The following is a 15,305-nucleotide window of genomic DNA, read 5'->3' as shown; positions in this document are numbered from 1 at the left end:
CCAACATATCGAGGGTAAATTAAACTCACCACCAACTATTATCGTATGAGTCGGGCACGTGTTTGGAATCAGACTTAAGTTTTCTTTGAACCTTTCAGCAACTGTATCTTCTGAATTGGGAGGTCGGTAAAAGGATTCAATTATTATTTTATTCCGGTTGCCAACAATGACCTCTGCCCATACTAACTCACAGGAAGTATCTACTGCAATTTCGCAACAATAACAACATTTCCACTTTCATTTTCTGATATAACAAATAGAATTTTCCTGAACAAGTCTTGTACACTGTATACGTCCTGCTTCTCTTTTTCCTTTGTTGCAAAGAATATGCATTTTATGAAGCAATATTGTCCGTAAAAACTGATAAAAGTTGATACCCTGATAAGAAGAAATGAAACAAAAGAACACTGCAGATGGGTCGCACTCTTAAAGCATTCCATCATGCAAAGCCACGGTTAGAAAATTCTGATACTTTTCTTTACACTTTCATATTATTTTAGTCGCACGATATTCGGTAAGAAGATACAAATAATAATCAGAAAGAGTAGACGTTTGAGTTGCGAGCATATAATATACGTACTCTTCGATTAACCAGGTATAGCTATTGTTCTTAGATTTCGGAAATAATTGCCAGTCCGGGTGGAATAGATCTTGCAGTCGCATTGCGGAGGGCGTCGTTCTGTTGATAAGTGCCACTTTTTTTCTCGTCCAGTAGCGTCTGATCTCTGCAGTGAAGTAGGTGTTGCAATGTTTGCGCATGGCCACATGTGTCACAATACGGAGTAGGTCGTAAGTCGATTTTGCAAAATTTTTCCGCTGTAGGCACCACCTCATTCACATCATCATACCGTACGGAAGCAACACGAGAATGAAGATGAGGACTGCTGACATTCATCCAAATTTGTCTCCAGTTCTTGCCAGCATACTTCAATTCAATAGGGTTATTCTGCTGCCGTTTTGCGAATGCACTGTAGATAGCTGCAGTATTGAATTATTGCAGGTGTTGATGAACGTAGCTCAACTCAACGTAATATCTGCGTATGTGAACGAGCTCGGAATGTATATGTCCAACATTTATCGGTGGCGTCAAATCTTGTGGACGTAACTGCTGGAATAGACTACCTGTAAGACCTGTCTAACTGCCTTGTATGATCCTTAATGTTCGAGTCAGAAAAATCGCCAAGCAGTGCAATTCAACGTCTTTAATGGCGAGACCACCTCTATATCGAGGTAAAGCGGTAGCCTCGAAAGCGACTTCAAAAATATTACCCCGCCAAATTTACCAGCTGGTAAATGCTAAAATTCTATTCGCAGTATCAGTAGGTATATGTAGAACTGGGGCAACGTGGTAAATCTTGCTGAGAACATAACAATTGACGAGGAATGCCCTCTGAATCCTGTCGAAAGACCACATGTTGTGCTCTAGAATCAAAGCTCGAAGGACGTTAAGCTTCTGTTCTCAATTCACTTTCACCATGTCCCGTGGATTTGGAGTGATATTCAATCCAAGGTGCTTGAACTGGTGGGTTGCCTCTAACCAAGCAGTGTTCGCGAAGTGAGGCTGTGGACCTGAGTGTAGAACTTTGGATTTTAGTTGATCGAGTCGCACACCGCAGGCGCTGGCATACTGGTGTACAAGACGACGCACTGTATCTAACTCTTCACTGTTGTTGATAGTTACGCTGATATCGTCAGCATGGGCATGACAGACCGTCTTTGTGTTCAGCGTTTGAAGTCCCGGTAAAATGACACAAAACGTCTTCAGCAGTGGCACGATAGCAATGGCGAAAAGAGTCGTACAAGGCGGGCACCATTGTCGCACACGTTGAATTGGCACGGGGGCTGCTAAACGGCCGTTGAATTTCAGGCGGGAAGATGTATTGCAAATACATTTCCTTATTATCTTTACGAAATGGTGTTGGAACCCATTTTTTCCGCCGTTCCGAACAAAAATCTATGGTTAGTTCTATCAAATGCTTTGTCGAAGTCAAAAAATACTATTGCCAATGTGATCTTGCAAATCCAGGTCAAATACACAATATCTCTGTATTCGCTCAGGGCGTCTATCATTGAACGGCCATTGACCACACTCATTTGGTAAGAGGCAAGTACTTTGCTAAGGACTGGCTTAAGTCTGGTATTCATAATCCTAGTAAAGATTTTGAAATCGGCACTGAGTAGGGTTATGGGTCGAAAGTGCATTCCCTTTTGACTTTTTGGGTTCTAACACAATCAGTCCCTCGGTGAACTGCGGTGGAAATTCAGCATTTGTTAACAATTCATTATACGTTATGGTCAGTTAGTCGCCAAAGACATCCCAGTACCGAATATAAAATTCAGCCGGTTATCCGTCTATCCCCGCAGCTTTCCTCTTTGCAGCAGAAGTAATGATTGATTTCGCTTCCAAGTTAGTGATGCTTGCCAGAAGTTGTGCGCGGTCTTCCGCATCCACCGCTGCCGTAATGTGAGACAAAAAATCCTCCCCCGTCTCCACATCTATGTCAGGCATGGAGTAAAGTTGTCTGAAATAAATCTCAATGAAAATATTAAGCGCGCCTTGCTCATTATAGACATGCCCGTCGTTATCCGTCAGTTGAGTTATTATTTTTTGTCTGCCTCGTTTATCTTCCCGTATGACGAGGTACAACGACGCTGACTCGTTAGAGGTGTCATCGGAAGCGCGTGTCCGTACTCGCTTTCCTGCCAGTGACTCACGGACCAAAGCGGTGATTTTTGCTTTGGTACGCTTAATGCGAAGAAAATTGTCACGCAATGCAGCTGAATCATTATGTAACTGTCGGAGACCGGTAAAATAAAACTCTAACGTCTGTTTCTGCCAGTACGCCTTGGCCCTGGCAAACTGACAAAGACATTTCTTTATCTGCGGTTTCACGAGCTCTGTCCACCAATTAACACGCTCCCTACATCTTGGTTGTCGCTGGAGGCACCATTGCCACGTGGCAAGAAGATCCGTCTTGAGGTCGTCGTTTTCCAACAGTGCAATGTTCAGTTGCCACACGCCTCGACCCAAAAAAGTTTTCTGCGGGACATGCCTAAGTGTTATATGATATGCACAGTGGTCGCTAAAATTAACAGGCCATATTTCACAATCCCCAACAGCGCCTAAAATTTCTTCAGATATAAAAATCTATCCAGACGACTAGCGGATGTACCGGTAACGTAGGTATATCCGGTCACCCGTGGGCGAAGATAGCACCAGGTACCTCTTAAGTCCAGCCCATCAGCTAAAGCTTGTAACTCCTGACGAAAATTAAAATTCGGACACTGGTCTTCCTTGCGTAGAACACAATTAAAATCGCCGCCCAATATAATCTTCGAACAGCCACTGGAGAATAACAGCTCAATTTCATCGCGATAAAAAACACCCCTGTTCCGTCTACCGGTAGATCCTGTCGGAGCATAGAAGTTGATCAAAAGCAAATCTTGAGATTCCACAACAATTTCTCATTCTGTTTCTAGAATCGCTCTAGGATAGGGCGACTTCAGGGACTTATCTCTGGCACCCTCCCCGTGAGACCCACACTTCCAACTTACTGTCCACACACTACATTTGTAGTGCCCCTGCCCACAATACTCATTACTCGCGGCAGTCAGACTACCGATTCCCGTAAGAGTTCGGGCAATGTGAGTGCATCCGCACTGAAGAAGATCACTGGCCGGTAAGCCGTATCTATATGAAGATGGTATCTGTTATCAGTGCTTGTAAGCAGCTAATGTTCTGGATTTTATTGTAATTTCATTTTTCGAGAGCTGCAAGATCACCAGTGGTATTTGTTCTTTGGGGCGTGTCCGAAAGAACAGATACCATCTTCATATATTCATGTATTATCAGATTGGTTTATCCAAAAAAACGTGTCTTCTTTGACTGATGTCACCATCGTAGAAATTTGCATTTTCTCTAAGTGTTACTTTACAAAACATTGATTCTAATGGCAGTAACATGGTTGTACTGGAGTGTGAGCCTTCAGTCATTTATGTATAATTATTTCTCACAAAAATTCATTTCGTGTTAGTGTACTCTCTTAAACTACCTGTGAATTTCTCTCGCTAGCTTTAATTATAATAACCTCGTTATTATGTACAACATTTTATTTTCAGAAGCTTCGCGCAAGATGTTACTCTCGGTGATTACAGTTGGCGTGCTCCTAGTGCTGGCGGAAGTTTCTGCTCAAGGATGTAAGTATTTTGAGTTGATGGCGGGACTATCTGCTAGAAATGTTCTTAGCGTAACCATTTTACCTACAAGAGTCTCTTTTCTCATAGGGCAGTGAGCATCTCAGAATCAACCTTTGACTGTACAACAAATAGTAATAGTTGGCCGCTTCACTGTACAACAAATAATAATAGTTGGTTGCAAGTTAAATACATTCCTGCTAAAAACATTAGTCAGTAGTTACTTTAATCTCCTGCAATAACATTCTCGACGTGAGTCTTATTGTAATAGCAAGATAAGACAACCCTGAAATACATACATTAAGGTGATCGGTAAATGCGTTAGGTAGTTACGGCGATGGATCGAAACGGAACTGTGTCTTTTCTAAGGCCAGGGAATAATAATCGCATTAAATTATTCTTTGCCTTTCCTTCCACAATATACGTTGTACATTTATATATACGAACATAATTGTGCAACGAAGCAGTCGTCCTAATCATGGTATACACTGATGAGCCAAAACATTTTGACTGTTGCCCACCGCGAGATTGAATGCTTCCTGGTGGTATCGCGGGTACGTAAAGCAGTAAGAGAAAGAGTGTAAGCGGAAGAGAGACGAATGGACAGTCATTATAGCGAAGATACGGGTCGCCAATGTGGAAATCCATTGATATGACAAAGGGCACATTGTTGTGGCGCTGCTGCAGGAAACGAGAATATCTGAAACGGCGAAGCTTGTCGCCTGTTGGAGTACTACTGTCGTGAGTGCCTTTGGAAAGTGGTTGAAGGACGATAAAATAACGAGCTGGGCGTGTGGTATTGGACAATCACGGCTCGTCACAAAACGTAGAGGTCGAAGGATCCTCCACAGGGTAATCGAGGATAGGGAGTGATCTGTGGCTGATCTGGCGACAGAATACAGCGCTGGTGCAGTCATAAGTGTTTCGGAGTACGTTGTTGAACATCGAGCTCCACATCACACAACCGACTACATGTTCCTGATATATATATGATGATGGTATCTGTTCTTTCGGACATGTCCGAAAGAATAGATACCATCTTCATATACATATAGTTAAGGCTCACCGGCCATTTGACCATCTTCTTCTGTGCGGATGCACAAAAGGTCCCGAACTCTGGGAATCGGCAGTAAAGCCGCGAGTAATGAGTATAATGGGCAGGGGCTCTATGAATAGAGTGGGGACAATAAGTTGCGAATGTAGGTCTTACCGGAGGCGTGCCAGAGATAAGTCGCTGCAGTCGCACTATCCTCTGTGTCCTCGGTGGCTCAGGCGCCGGCACGGTAGCTCAGGCGCCGGCACGGTAGCTCAGCGTGTTCGATCAGAGGGCTGCTCGCCCTCTGTAGTAAAAAACTGAGTAAAAGGAATCAACGATCAACTTGAACGGATGTCTTGTGACGTCCGCCCAGACCAAACACAACGAACAACACCAAACAATATGAAGGAAAAAAAAAGATGGATCGAGGGTGTGCCATGTAAGCAGGAGATCCCGGGTTCGAGTCCCGGTCGGGGCACACATTTTCAACTGTCCCCGTGACTTACATCAACGACTGTATGCAGATAGAAGTATTCATTTCATTGTAATTACATGTTCCTGAGTTGACCAAACGACATCGTCAGGTATGATTGAAGTGGGCACAGCATCACAGAGTTTTCACCATGGATCGATAGAGACGTGTCGCCTGTCGAATGAATCGCATTTCTTGTTACACCAGGACGATGGGTGGGTGCTTACACGCCGTCATCCATGCGAATGGCTGCACGAAACATGCACCGCGCCACAGATGCAGGCCGGTGAGGGCAGAATTATGCTATTGGGTTGGGCTTCCATGGGATTTGTGGTGGTAATCGGAGGCATCATGACAGCAGTGAGCAACATGAACATTACTGCGGACCACCTGCATCGCTTCATGCTTGAGGTCTCCCCCCATGGCGATGACATCTTCCAGCAGAGTAATTGTCCGTGTTGCAAGGTCAGAATCAAGCTACTGTGATTTGAGGGGCATTAAAGTGAACTCACATTGGTGTCTTGGCCAGCAAATGTGCGTGATCTGTACGCATGGGAACACATATCGGACGAAAGCTGCGTGCCTGTAAACATCCATCTCGTAATTTGCGTGAATTTCCTGATCTGTGCGTAGTCACCTGGTGCCACATACTTATAGAATCCTGTCAAAGACTTGTAGAATCCTTACCAAGCAGAATCTCTGTTGTTCTGTGTTTCAAAAGTGGAACAACACGGTATTAAACAGGTGACATAATGTTTTGGCTCATCGGTGCATGTTTTAGACACACAGCATCTGGGTTTTCAGCACCTTTACGAAGATCTTTCAGACATGTTAAAAAAAATCCATAAAAGTTTCAGCATGACTTAAAACTTACCGATTCCCCAAGATCACAGTCTCACCCACCCACCCACACACATATCGATACCATCGTCATTTCTAAAACTATTCAAACTTCCATCTAATAATCTGTGATGGAGTCCGATCAAGTCCCATTATTTTAAAGCTTGGACCAAACTCGTCTCGCCATTAACATGTGTCACGATACAACACGAAAATGGACAGAGGCACTAACATATGCCTCGCATATGAAGCACTGTTTGCAACTCTTCTGTCAGCTTTATCGAATGCAACTTCAGTGGCACATGCGAGAAAATGCGAGAAACTGGTGCTTAGCTGAAACCGGTGCTGGTGTAACTACGAGAGGACTGCAAGACTTTGTGTTTAAGTCCTGCCTAAAAGAAAAGTAGAGAAAATGAAAAGAAGAATGAACACTACACAGGTAAAATGTAACAACAAGTGGCAACTGTATACCCTCTCCCACAAACGGTTTCGCACGCGGGAGTAATACAACCGAATAATATTTAGAACTCCCGACTAATTTGTTCTAACAGTAAGGCATCATTTCAGCACTACTGGATTGACATCTGTGACCTCACATTCTTCACGATACCATCGAATTATACTGTAGTTTGCTACGACCCGAGATAACATTGTTTGTGCTTACAGAAATGCTCCTTTTCTCTCCAGTTCTTGCAATCACGTAAGAAAGCTAACAGCTGCCCCCTCAAGTATCAGTCATTTTGTAGAGCATAACGTACTGGCCCCACTGCGTCGTAAAATTTTGTATCCACTAAGTCCGTGCAGCAGACCATTTCATAAAGTCGGTGGTAACAACATGTGTCAGGGCGACAAATTATAACTAAAGGAAAAACACCGCAGCCATGATATTTCAAGATTAACCGATTTCATTGTTAAGGCAAACTTTTCTAATTCTAGTACGCTCTACGAAAGGGCACGTTGAAACCTGCGAATTGGTTGTGATGTATGTCATGTCACTAGAATGATGAAGGGAGTTGTCCATATCTGTTTGCTTACCAGCCTCGCCTCCTTTGGAGTTGAATATTTCTATAATCATGCCTAATAGATTCAAATAATTGAAAGTCACAATAAGAAAACCACCATTCTGCTGTTTTAATTTATTAAAGTAAGGGTAAAGTTCGTTCATAAAATACGAGTAATGGAATGGTAATCGCTCATAATCACGTATTTTATTTGCCTCGTGTGTTTGTGAGAGAACGCTTTACATTTAAATATATTATATCTGGATATTTACTTATTTCTGTCTTTATCATCTATTGTTTACACATTTGGAATATGTCGTGTTTACATGATTTTTAGAACTTCTTACATGATGTAACTGATAACAAAGTTTTGTTTGATAATAGTACTGGTTATAATAAGTAATAGTAGTAAGTAATATATTATAATAATGACGAAGTAATTGTGAAAATAATGTGTGTTAGTAGTAGTATCGACGGAGATATCATCCTAAACGAATAAAGGAAATGGAAATGAAAAGAAGAACGAACATTACACAGACAAAATGCAACAGTAAAAGGTATGGGTGTGGCTAAAAGGGTGTATGTCAGAGAGGACAGAGTGACATCACCTTATAACTAAACTCCATCCGAAAAGGCCTCGGAATGTCCAATGGTACCAACCGTACGCCGTGTGATTCTCATCCGAAAGGTATCCCTGGATGCGGATATGGAGCGGCAAGTTGTCAGCACACTGCTCTCCTGGCCGTTGTCAGCTTTTATGATAGAAGCCGCTATTTCTCAACCAAGGAGCTCCTCATTTGACCTCACAAGGGTTGGGTGGACCCTGAATGCCAACAGCGCTCTGTAGATTCCGACGGTCACCCATCCAAGTGTTAGTCAAGCCCAACAGCACTTAACTTCGATGATCTGACGTACTGGTGTTACCACTACGGGAAGGCCGTTGGCATAAATGCTGATGAACCAAAACGTTGTGACCGTAACCGATAGTGATACTGAATGCTTCGTGTTTACACTGCGGACACGTGATGCAGCAAGCAAGTTTCAAATGGCTCTGAGCACTATGGGACTCAACTGCTGAAGTCATTAGTCCCATAGAACTTAGAACTAGTTAAACCTAACTAAGGACATCACAAACATCCATGCCCGAGGCAGGATTCGAACCTGCGACCGTAGCGGTCTTGCGGTTCCAGGCTGCAGCGCCTTTAACCGCACGGCCACTTCGGCCGGCCAAGCAAGTTTGGTGGTGTACTCACACAGTAGGTACTGTGTAGCTACGCAGACTTCCAAAGCCCTAGGTGCTAGCACTATAGCAGATCCAAAAGATGTCCCCATAGTAGCCTTGCACTCTTTGGAGTGAGTGCACAAAGTTCGCACAGTCTTCATATGTGTCGGAGCCTGACCGCTTGCCTATAAAGAGTCGACTAGTGAGGAACCTCGGAGCGGAATGCATGTCCATCAAAATTCCGTCAGATGACTTTTTAGTAATTTATCAAGAGTGGTTCGGTGGTAAAATAGTCGGTGATTCTAGGATTTTTGTATTTCACTTACCACTTCTTTCATCTGTGGAAATGTTTATTGACGTGAAAAATAACGAGCTGCACCGTGGCTCGGGGTCCACCTAAAACTGTAGGTCCCCTATATGCGCTGCGTTAATTGTAATGTCAGAGGAAGACAGAGACATGCCACTTACAAGGCCTAGAAAAGCCCCGTGGTGTTCAATCTAACCCTGCGACTGGTTGCAGCTTTACCTTTTTAACATACGAGGAAGTGATTTTATTCTTTGACGTAGACAGCGGTGCAAACGTGCGCCGTCTCTGGCGCTGGCCTCTGAAGTGTCGCTTTGTGCTGTTGTCAGCGCGGCCCGGCCACTGCCCGCTGGCGTCGACGGTGAAGCAGTGCACGCCGCGCTGCACCAGCGACTGGCAGTGCCTGTCCTCGGCGGAGAAGTGCTGCCCCAACCTCTGCGGCTCGCAGTCCTGCGCCAGGCCCTCCTCCACCAGCGTCCAGGACAAGTATTCAGGTCAGTCCTCAAACGTGCTCTCTCGATAGACAAACTTCTTCAAAGCAATGATATTCCAGCTAAATTTCTTTCTTTCTTTCTTTCTTTCTTGGGCCTTTGTCCCGCTCCAACGCGCGGTCGGCTTTGTTATGACGGATTTGGCAGTGTTACTTTCAGAGGGTGGCCGGATGCCCTTCCTGCAGCCACCCTGAACCCCCCGGGACGGAAGTAGTGTACCACAGCTGTCTGCGTCTAGTGTAAGTCATGAAAGAGTGCAAACGTTTTCAAATGTTCTGTGAGTCGTGTAACTGAGACGGAACTTGGGGACCAGTCCGGTATTCACCTAGTGGGATGTGGAAAACCGCCTAAAAACCACCTCCAGGTTGGCCGGCACACTGGCCCTCGTCGTTAATCCGCCGGGCGGATTCGATCCGTGGCCGGCGCGCCTACCCGAGTCCAGGAAGCAGCGCATTAGCGCTCTCGGCTACCCTGGCGGGTAAATGATATTGCAGCTAAATGACATTGCAAAATGTGAGTTCTTTAAAAGTTCCGAGTGCGTATTTTATCGCGTCAAGAAGGGGCGTCCCAACGGTGTAATGCCTGTGATAAAAATTGTTTAGTGATCTGAAAAGATAAAAAACATCAGTAATAGATATTCTCATTAAAAAAATATCTCAGGCCAAAGCATTTTGATTATCTGACCGTCATAGTTCCGTGACTCTCGAAGTTTAATGAAATTCCTACTCTGAAAAAAATGTAAAAACTAATATAATCGGACTTTGATATTGGCGAATATATGTTCTTTCTCTATTACAAGAATGAGTAAGGAAAAGCGCACAAATGAAGCTTGACATATAGTCTCTTTTCATAACTATGTTAGATATTTTTGAAAAACGAATTTGACGTATCAGTACTAACTTCTCTTTCTCAAGTGGAAGTTTAGTAATTTTTGCTGCTAGTATCGTATTTCTAAAAGAGAAGAATTCGACTGTGTTTCATTCTTCGAAAGTCGATTAGTGTTTTCGGAGGCATTATGATATTTAGAGCTGTCGTGTCAGGCTGGGAGGCGCTCCAACTTGACGCAGCTCAGAGTCTACTTACAAAATCGGCACTCACAAAATCACAAAAAGAACTGAAGAAGTCTAGTCATGCTGATAAGCTGATTGAAACTGGCAAATGAGTTCAGGATCAGGACGTGTTTCCAGTGATCGTGAGGAAGGAGGGGACGTTTGAAGTGTCTCCTTTCTATTTTCGTAAACGTTTAGGTAAAGCTACTACCTTAAAAATGGTTAAAAGATTGTAAAATGATACCTTACTGGTTGAATATAACAGGTGAAAATACTAAGACAATCTAAAAATTGGATGAATTTGACATAGTTGTTGAGAGATTCCTTGCTGGTTGGTGTTGACAGGTCGAAACAGGAGAAAATACTAACGAAATCTAAAAAAATTAGGTGAATTTGACATAGTTGTTGAGATGCACACCTTCCTCGACTCAGGCTATGCTGTGGTAACATGCCGTGACGTAATGGACGTGGCTACCTCGGAACTGAAACAAGAAGAGTGTCACAGGCAATAAGTCGATGTGATGCAAAGAATGCGAAGAAACAATGGAGGTATACAGAAGACCGCCATCTTTATTGTGACCCTCAATTCTCCATCGCTACCGTAGTACCATATGGCAAGTTTCTTTCTGTTTAGGGCTACATGTTACATACCTAACTCTACGATGTGTTACGAATGATAGCGATTTGGCCACACAACACTGAGTTGCGAAGGTGAAAAAACTTGCGGGAAATGTGGAAAGGCAACCCATAAACCTGGCACTGACCAGCAGTCAGCTAAATGCATCAATTTGTCTGGGAGACACCCACTCTGGAGCTCAGACTGCACAATATTCACTGAAGAAAAAAAAAAGCAAGGAAATAAACGTGACAAAAAGAATCCCTTATGCAGAAGCCAAGAAAGAATATAAGATGACGAAACCCCCAGTCTGTGCCACGTCCTACGCTTCCTTGGTGGAAAAACATGTCACTAAGGTGGATATTTCGACGCAAACCACGTCCAGAGAAACAGAATCTACCATAACACCCATACCTGGATATGTACCTGCAAAAGCGAACAGGGTAAGGATACAGTACGCTAGGCAACCATGACACGACATAAAAGCAAAACTTTAACACTCAATGTAAAGAAGGTGCCTCTAAAATTACTCTTTCCCGCCAACCGCAAAGGGAAAAGCGCCAGGGAAACGAAACAAGCCCGACGTTCGAGTCAAGAGCCGTCCTGGGTATCACCAGACGTCATACTGGCACGTCGGATTCATGAAGAGCACATCACAGTCAGTCAACTGTTTTCGAGCGGAGTGAATGGTCCGTTGAGACACTGATGCGTCCATCCCAAAGTTATCAGGAACACCTAGGAGCCAACCTGACCTTTGGTGGAATGATGAGCGTAGTTCTGCAATGATGAACAGGAGGGCGTCTATGCAAAGGTTCAACCGGTGCCCAATGGATGAGAATATTTCGACCTGTCGGATGGCGAAGGCAAATGTGAGGGAGAAGAGCTTGTGACAATAGCAGCTGCTCGAGAGCAGGGATGTCTCCTAACAACATCACGCCGCCCGGACAGTGGATGAATTTTATTAGAAAATTACTGCCAGTTATAGCCAGAATCCAGCTTTCCATCGCTATCGAGCGACACAGGCATTCCTCTCTACAACAGCTGAATTCTACCTTGTCACTTGCTTGTGATTGTGTCCGTTCTCAGCCTTATCAGATACAGTATGTTAAAGTAGTCGAACTAGCTGTCGAAAAAGGTCATCCTACGGTTTTAATTAAATTTGGCTGACAGGAGAACTATGAACTTGTGGGAAGACCCTGTTTTAATTCCAACTGTAAAACTATGGAGGGATCGTACCAACACCAGTAGTTATCTAGTGTCAGTGTCCCTTGCTCCACAGGGAAGACACTGGACTGTACGGTCAACTGGCGCTTACTGTGGGTTCCGGAAACCAGGTCACTGCTAATAAGTCGCTTCCAGTGGAGGTTCAGAAGATGTCACGTATCACTCGATAACCTGACCCAGTTAGGACCAGCAGTTCAACAAGCTTGTCGGTGTATTCTTCGATTTGGAAAAAGGCTATAGTTCTTGCATAATATTTTGTTGTTACATTACAAATGGGTTTTCAGTGAACGCTTCCCCACATTAATACAGTTCTTCTCGTCACAAAGGTTTTTTAGATAGTGTGTCGGGAATGTCCTGGCGGTGGTGTTTTATTTTTTATACGTGAGGTTTCCAGCAAATAATGCAGCACATTTTTTTTCTGAAAGCAGGATGGTTTTATTTAGGATTCTTGTGCACCGTATTATTCCCCACTCTCTTGGCTACAAAACCCGATTCTTCAACATAATCTCCCTTCAGTGCGTTGGTCTTGCGCCACTTGAATGGGAGGGCTTACTGATCGGCGTTGAAGCCAACATCTTACTGCATCAATAACCTCCCCATCATCCACGCACTGCTACTCTTGGAGTGCATCCTTCATTGGACCAACCAGATGGAAGTCGTAAGTTGCGAGATCCGGGCTTTAGGGTGACTGAGGAAGAACAGTCCAATGAACTTTTCAGAGCATTTGTGAAGCCTTGCATTGTCATGGAGAAGGAGAAGTTCTTTTGGATTTGTGTGGGGACAGGCACGCTGAAGTGGTTTCTTCAATTTCCTGAGGGTAGAACAATTTACTTCAGAGTTGATCGTTACACCATGAGGGAGGACATCAAGTAAAATAGCCCCTTCAGAGTCCCCGAAGACCGTCGACATGATTTTACTGGTACTTTACTGGCTGAGTGTGTAGCTTTGAACTTTTTCTTCGGAGGAGAGGTGGTGTGGCGCCACTCCATGGATTGCCGTTTTTTCCAGTTCAAAGTGATGAACCCATGTTCCATCGCATGCGACTATGTTCGAAAAAAAAAATTTCACGAACAGCCTCGTAATGCACAAGCAGTTCCACACAGATGGTCGTTGGTTGGTCTTTACGATCTTCTACTGTTAGGTGGCGAGGAGCCCACTGGACACACACCCTTGAGTACCCCAGCTACCCCAACTGGTGGACGAGTGCGTCAGCACCACTAATAGAGGCGTCAAGCTGAACAGTGAGATGTTTTATTGTGTTCTATCGATCATCTCGAATGAGAGAGTCCGCACGTTCCAACACTGCAAGATTCACAGCTGTGTGCTGCCGGCCGGCACGCAGCGGATAGAACAGATTTGCGCGACCTTGTTGCAATGATGACAGACACCTCGCCCAACGGCTCACCGTGGTTTTGTTCGCTTCCAGGTCTCCATAGACATTCTGCAAGCGCCTATGAATATCTGCGATGCTCTGGTTCTCCTCCAAAAGAAACTGAACGACAGCTCTCTGCTTGGAACGCACCTCCATTTTGAAGGCTACGTATAGCGGCGCCACCTATCGGAACTCCATGAAACTATAGGGGTCGAATCGGGAATATTCTGCGACATCCCACAACAAATTCCACATTATTGTAACCGAAAAACACTGCTGCTTTTTTTTTCTTAAAAAAAAAAAAAGGAAACAGACTAACGTGACTGCCATAACTATAATTAAAATGCTTTGAGGCTTTAAATATTCTAAAATCCTTCAGTCGTAGGTCTTGGGGAATAGATTTATGGACCAGCAAATCCTTCGTACTTTAAAATTTTGGATGCATAGAGGTTTAATATCCTCTATGCATCCATAATTTATCGTGATCTTCGTCATTCAGAAGGATCATGTTAGTGTATTGTGCAAATGTGAACTCAACCATGTTGCTCTGACACTCACTGACAAGCGAATAAGGCTCAAACCATGTCAGAGAGGCAGGCTGGTTGGTTGGTTGATTCTGCGGGAGGGCGGGGGTGGCGGGGGGGGGGGGGGGTGGACCAGACAGCGAGGTCCGCGATCCCATCGGATTAGGGAAGGATGGGGAAGGAAGTATGCTGTACGCTTTCAAAGGAACCGTCCCGGCATTTGCCTAAAGCGATTTAGGGAAATCACGGGAAACCTAAATCAGGATGTCCCGACACGGGTTTGTATCGGCGTCCTCGAATGCGAGTCCAGTGTGCTAACCACTGCACCACCTTGCTCGGCCCAGAGAGGTAAGATGGACGTCAAATAACATCAACCGATCCAACACACCTGACCATGACTGCCCTGTTGATAACAACCTAGCCAACATGTTTTCAAACGGCAGTCCCAGTTCAAAATATTATCTACTGAGTCCCATCTATCAATTCCAGATGTTTATACGGGGAATTTTAGAGCACCCTGTATAAGCTCCACCATATTGAGAAGGTATTTTGTAAATTCTAGTCTTACGCAATAGCACTTTGCTGTTCATAGATACCAGCAGGTTTCGAATCTTAGATGGTGGACAGAAAACCAATTTCATCTGAAAATTACTGAGGATTCTTGTTATTTTAAATGAAATATTTCCAACAAAGAGAAGAAAAGCCACTGGTTTTGCGGCGTCCTCTCATCTTTATTGTCATAGTGTGACCTCACGGAGAAAAATTAATCGAGCTTTTACATCACGTCAGCTCCATTGTTACAAAATCCAGTTCACTGTGGAATTAGGGATGTTTTCGTTGTACTGAAGAATGATAGTTCTATCGGACATTCAGTTTATCACAAACCCACTCATACCTATTCGTATTTACAGTCATACAGTTGTCATCATCCATCGCAAATTATGAGTGTGCTTGATACAG

General features: G+C 44.1%; 1 protein-coding gene across 1 annotated transcript in view; it reads left to right on the top strand.

Moving 5' to 3' along the window:
* Positions 1–15,305, top strand: part of LOC126483633 (waprin-Thr1) — a 185,716-nt gene that overhangs the window by 153,640 nt on the left and 16,771 nt on the right. The window contains exons 2-3 of the mRNA XM_050106691.1: positions 4,120–4,197; positions 9,399–9,563. Coding sequence (XP_049962648.1) covers positions 4,134–4,197; positions 9,399–9,563 — 229 coding nt within the window. The 5' untranslated portion in view covers positions 4,120–4,133. The remainder of the gene's footprint in view (positions 1–4,119; positions 4,198–9,398; positions 9,564–15,305) is intronic.

The sequence above is a fragment of the Schistocerca serialis genome, chromosome 1 (assembly GCF_023864345.2).
Source record: "Schistocerca serialis cubense isolate TAMUIC-IGC-003099 chromosome 1, iqSchSeri2.2, whole genome shotgun sequence".
NCBI classification, from domain to species: Eukaryota; Metazoa; Arthropoda; class Insecta; order Orthoptera; family Acrididae; genus Schistocerca; species Schistocerca serialis.
Note: the sequence above shows the minus strand (reverse complement) of the source record. Positions and strands in the feature narration are given on the sequence as shown.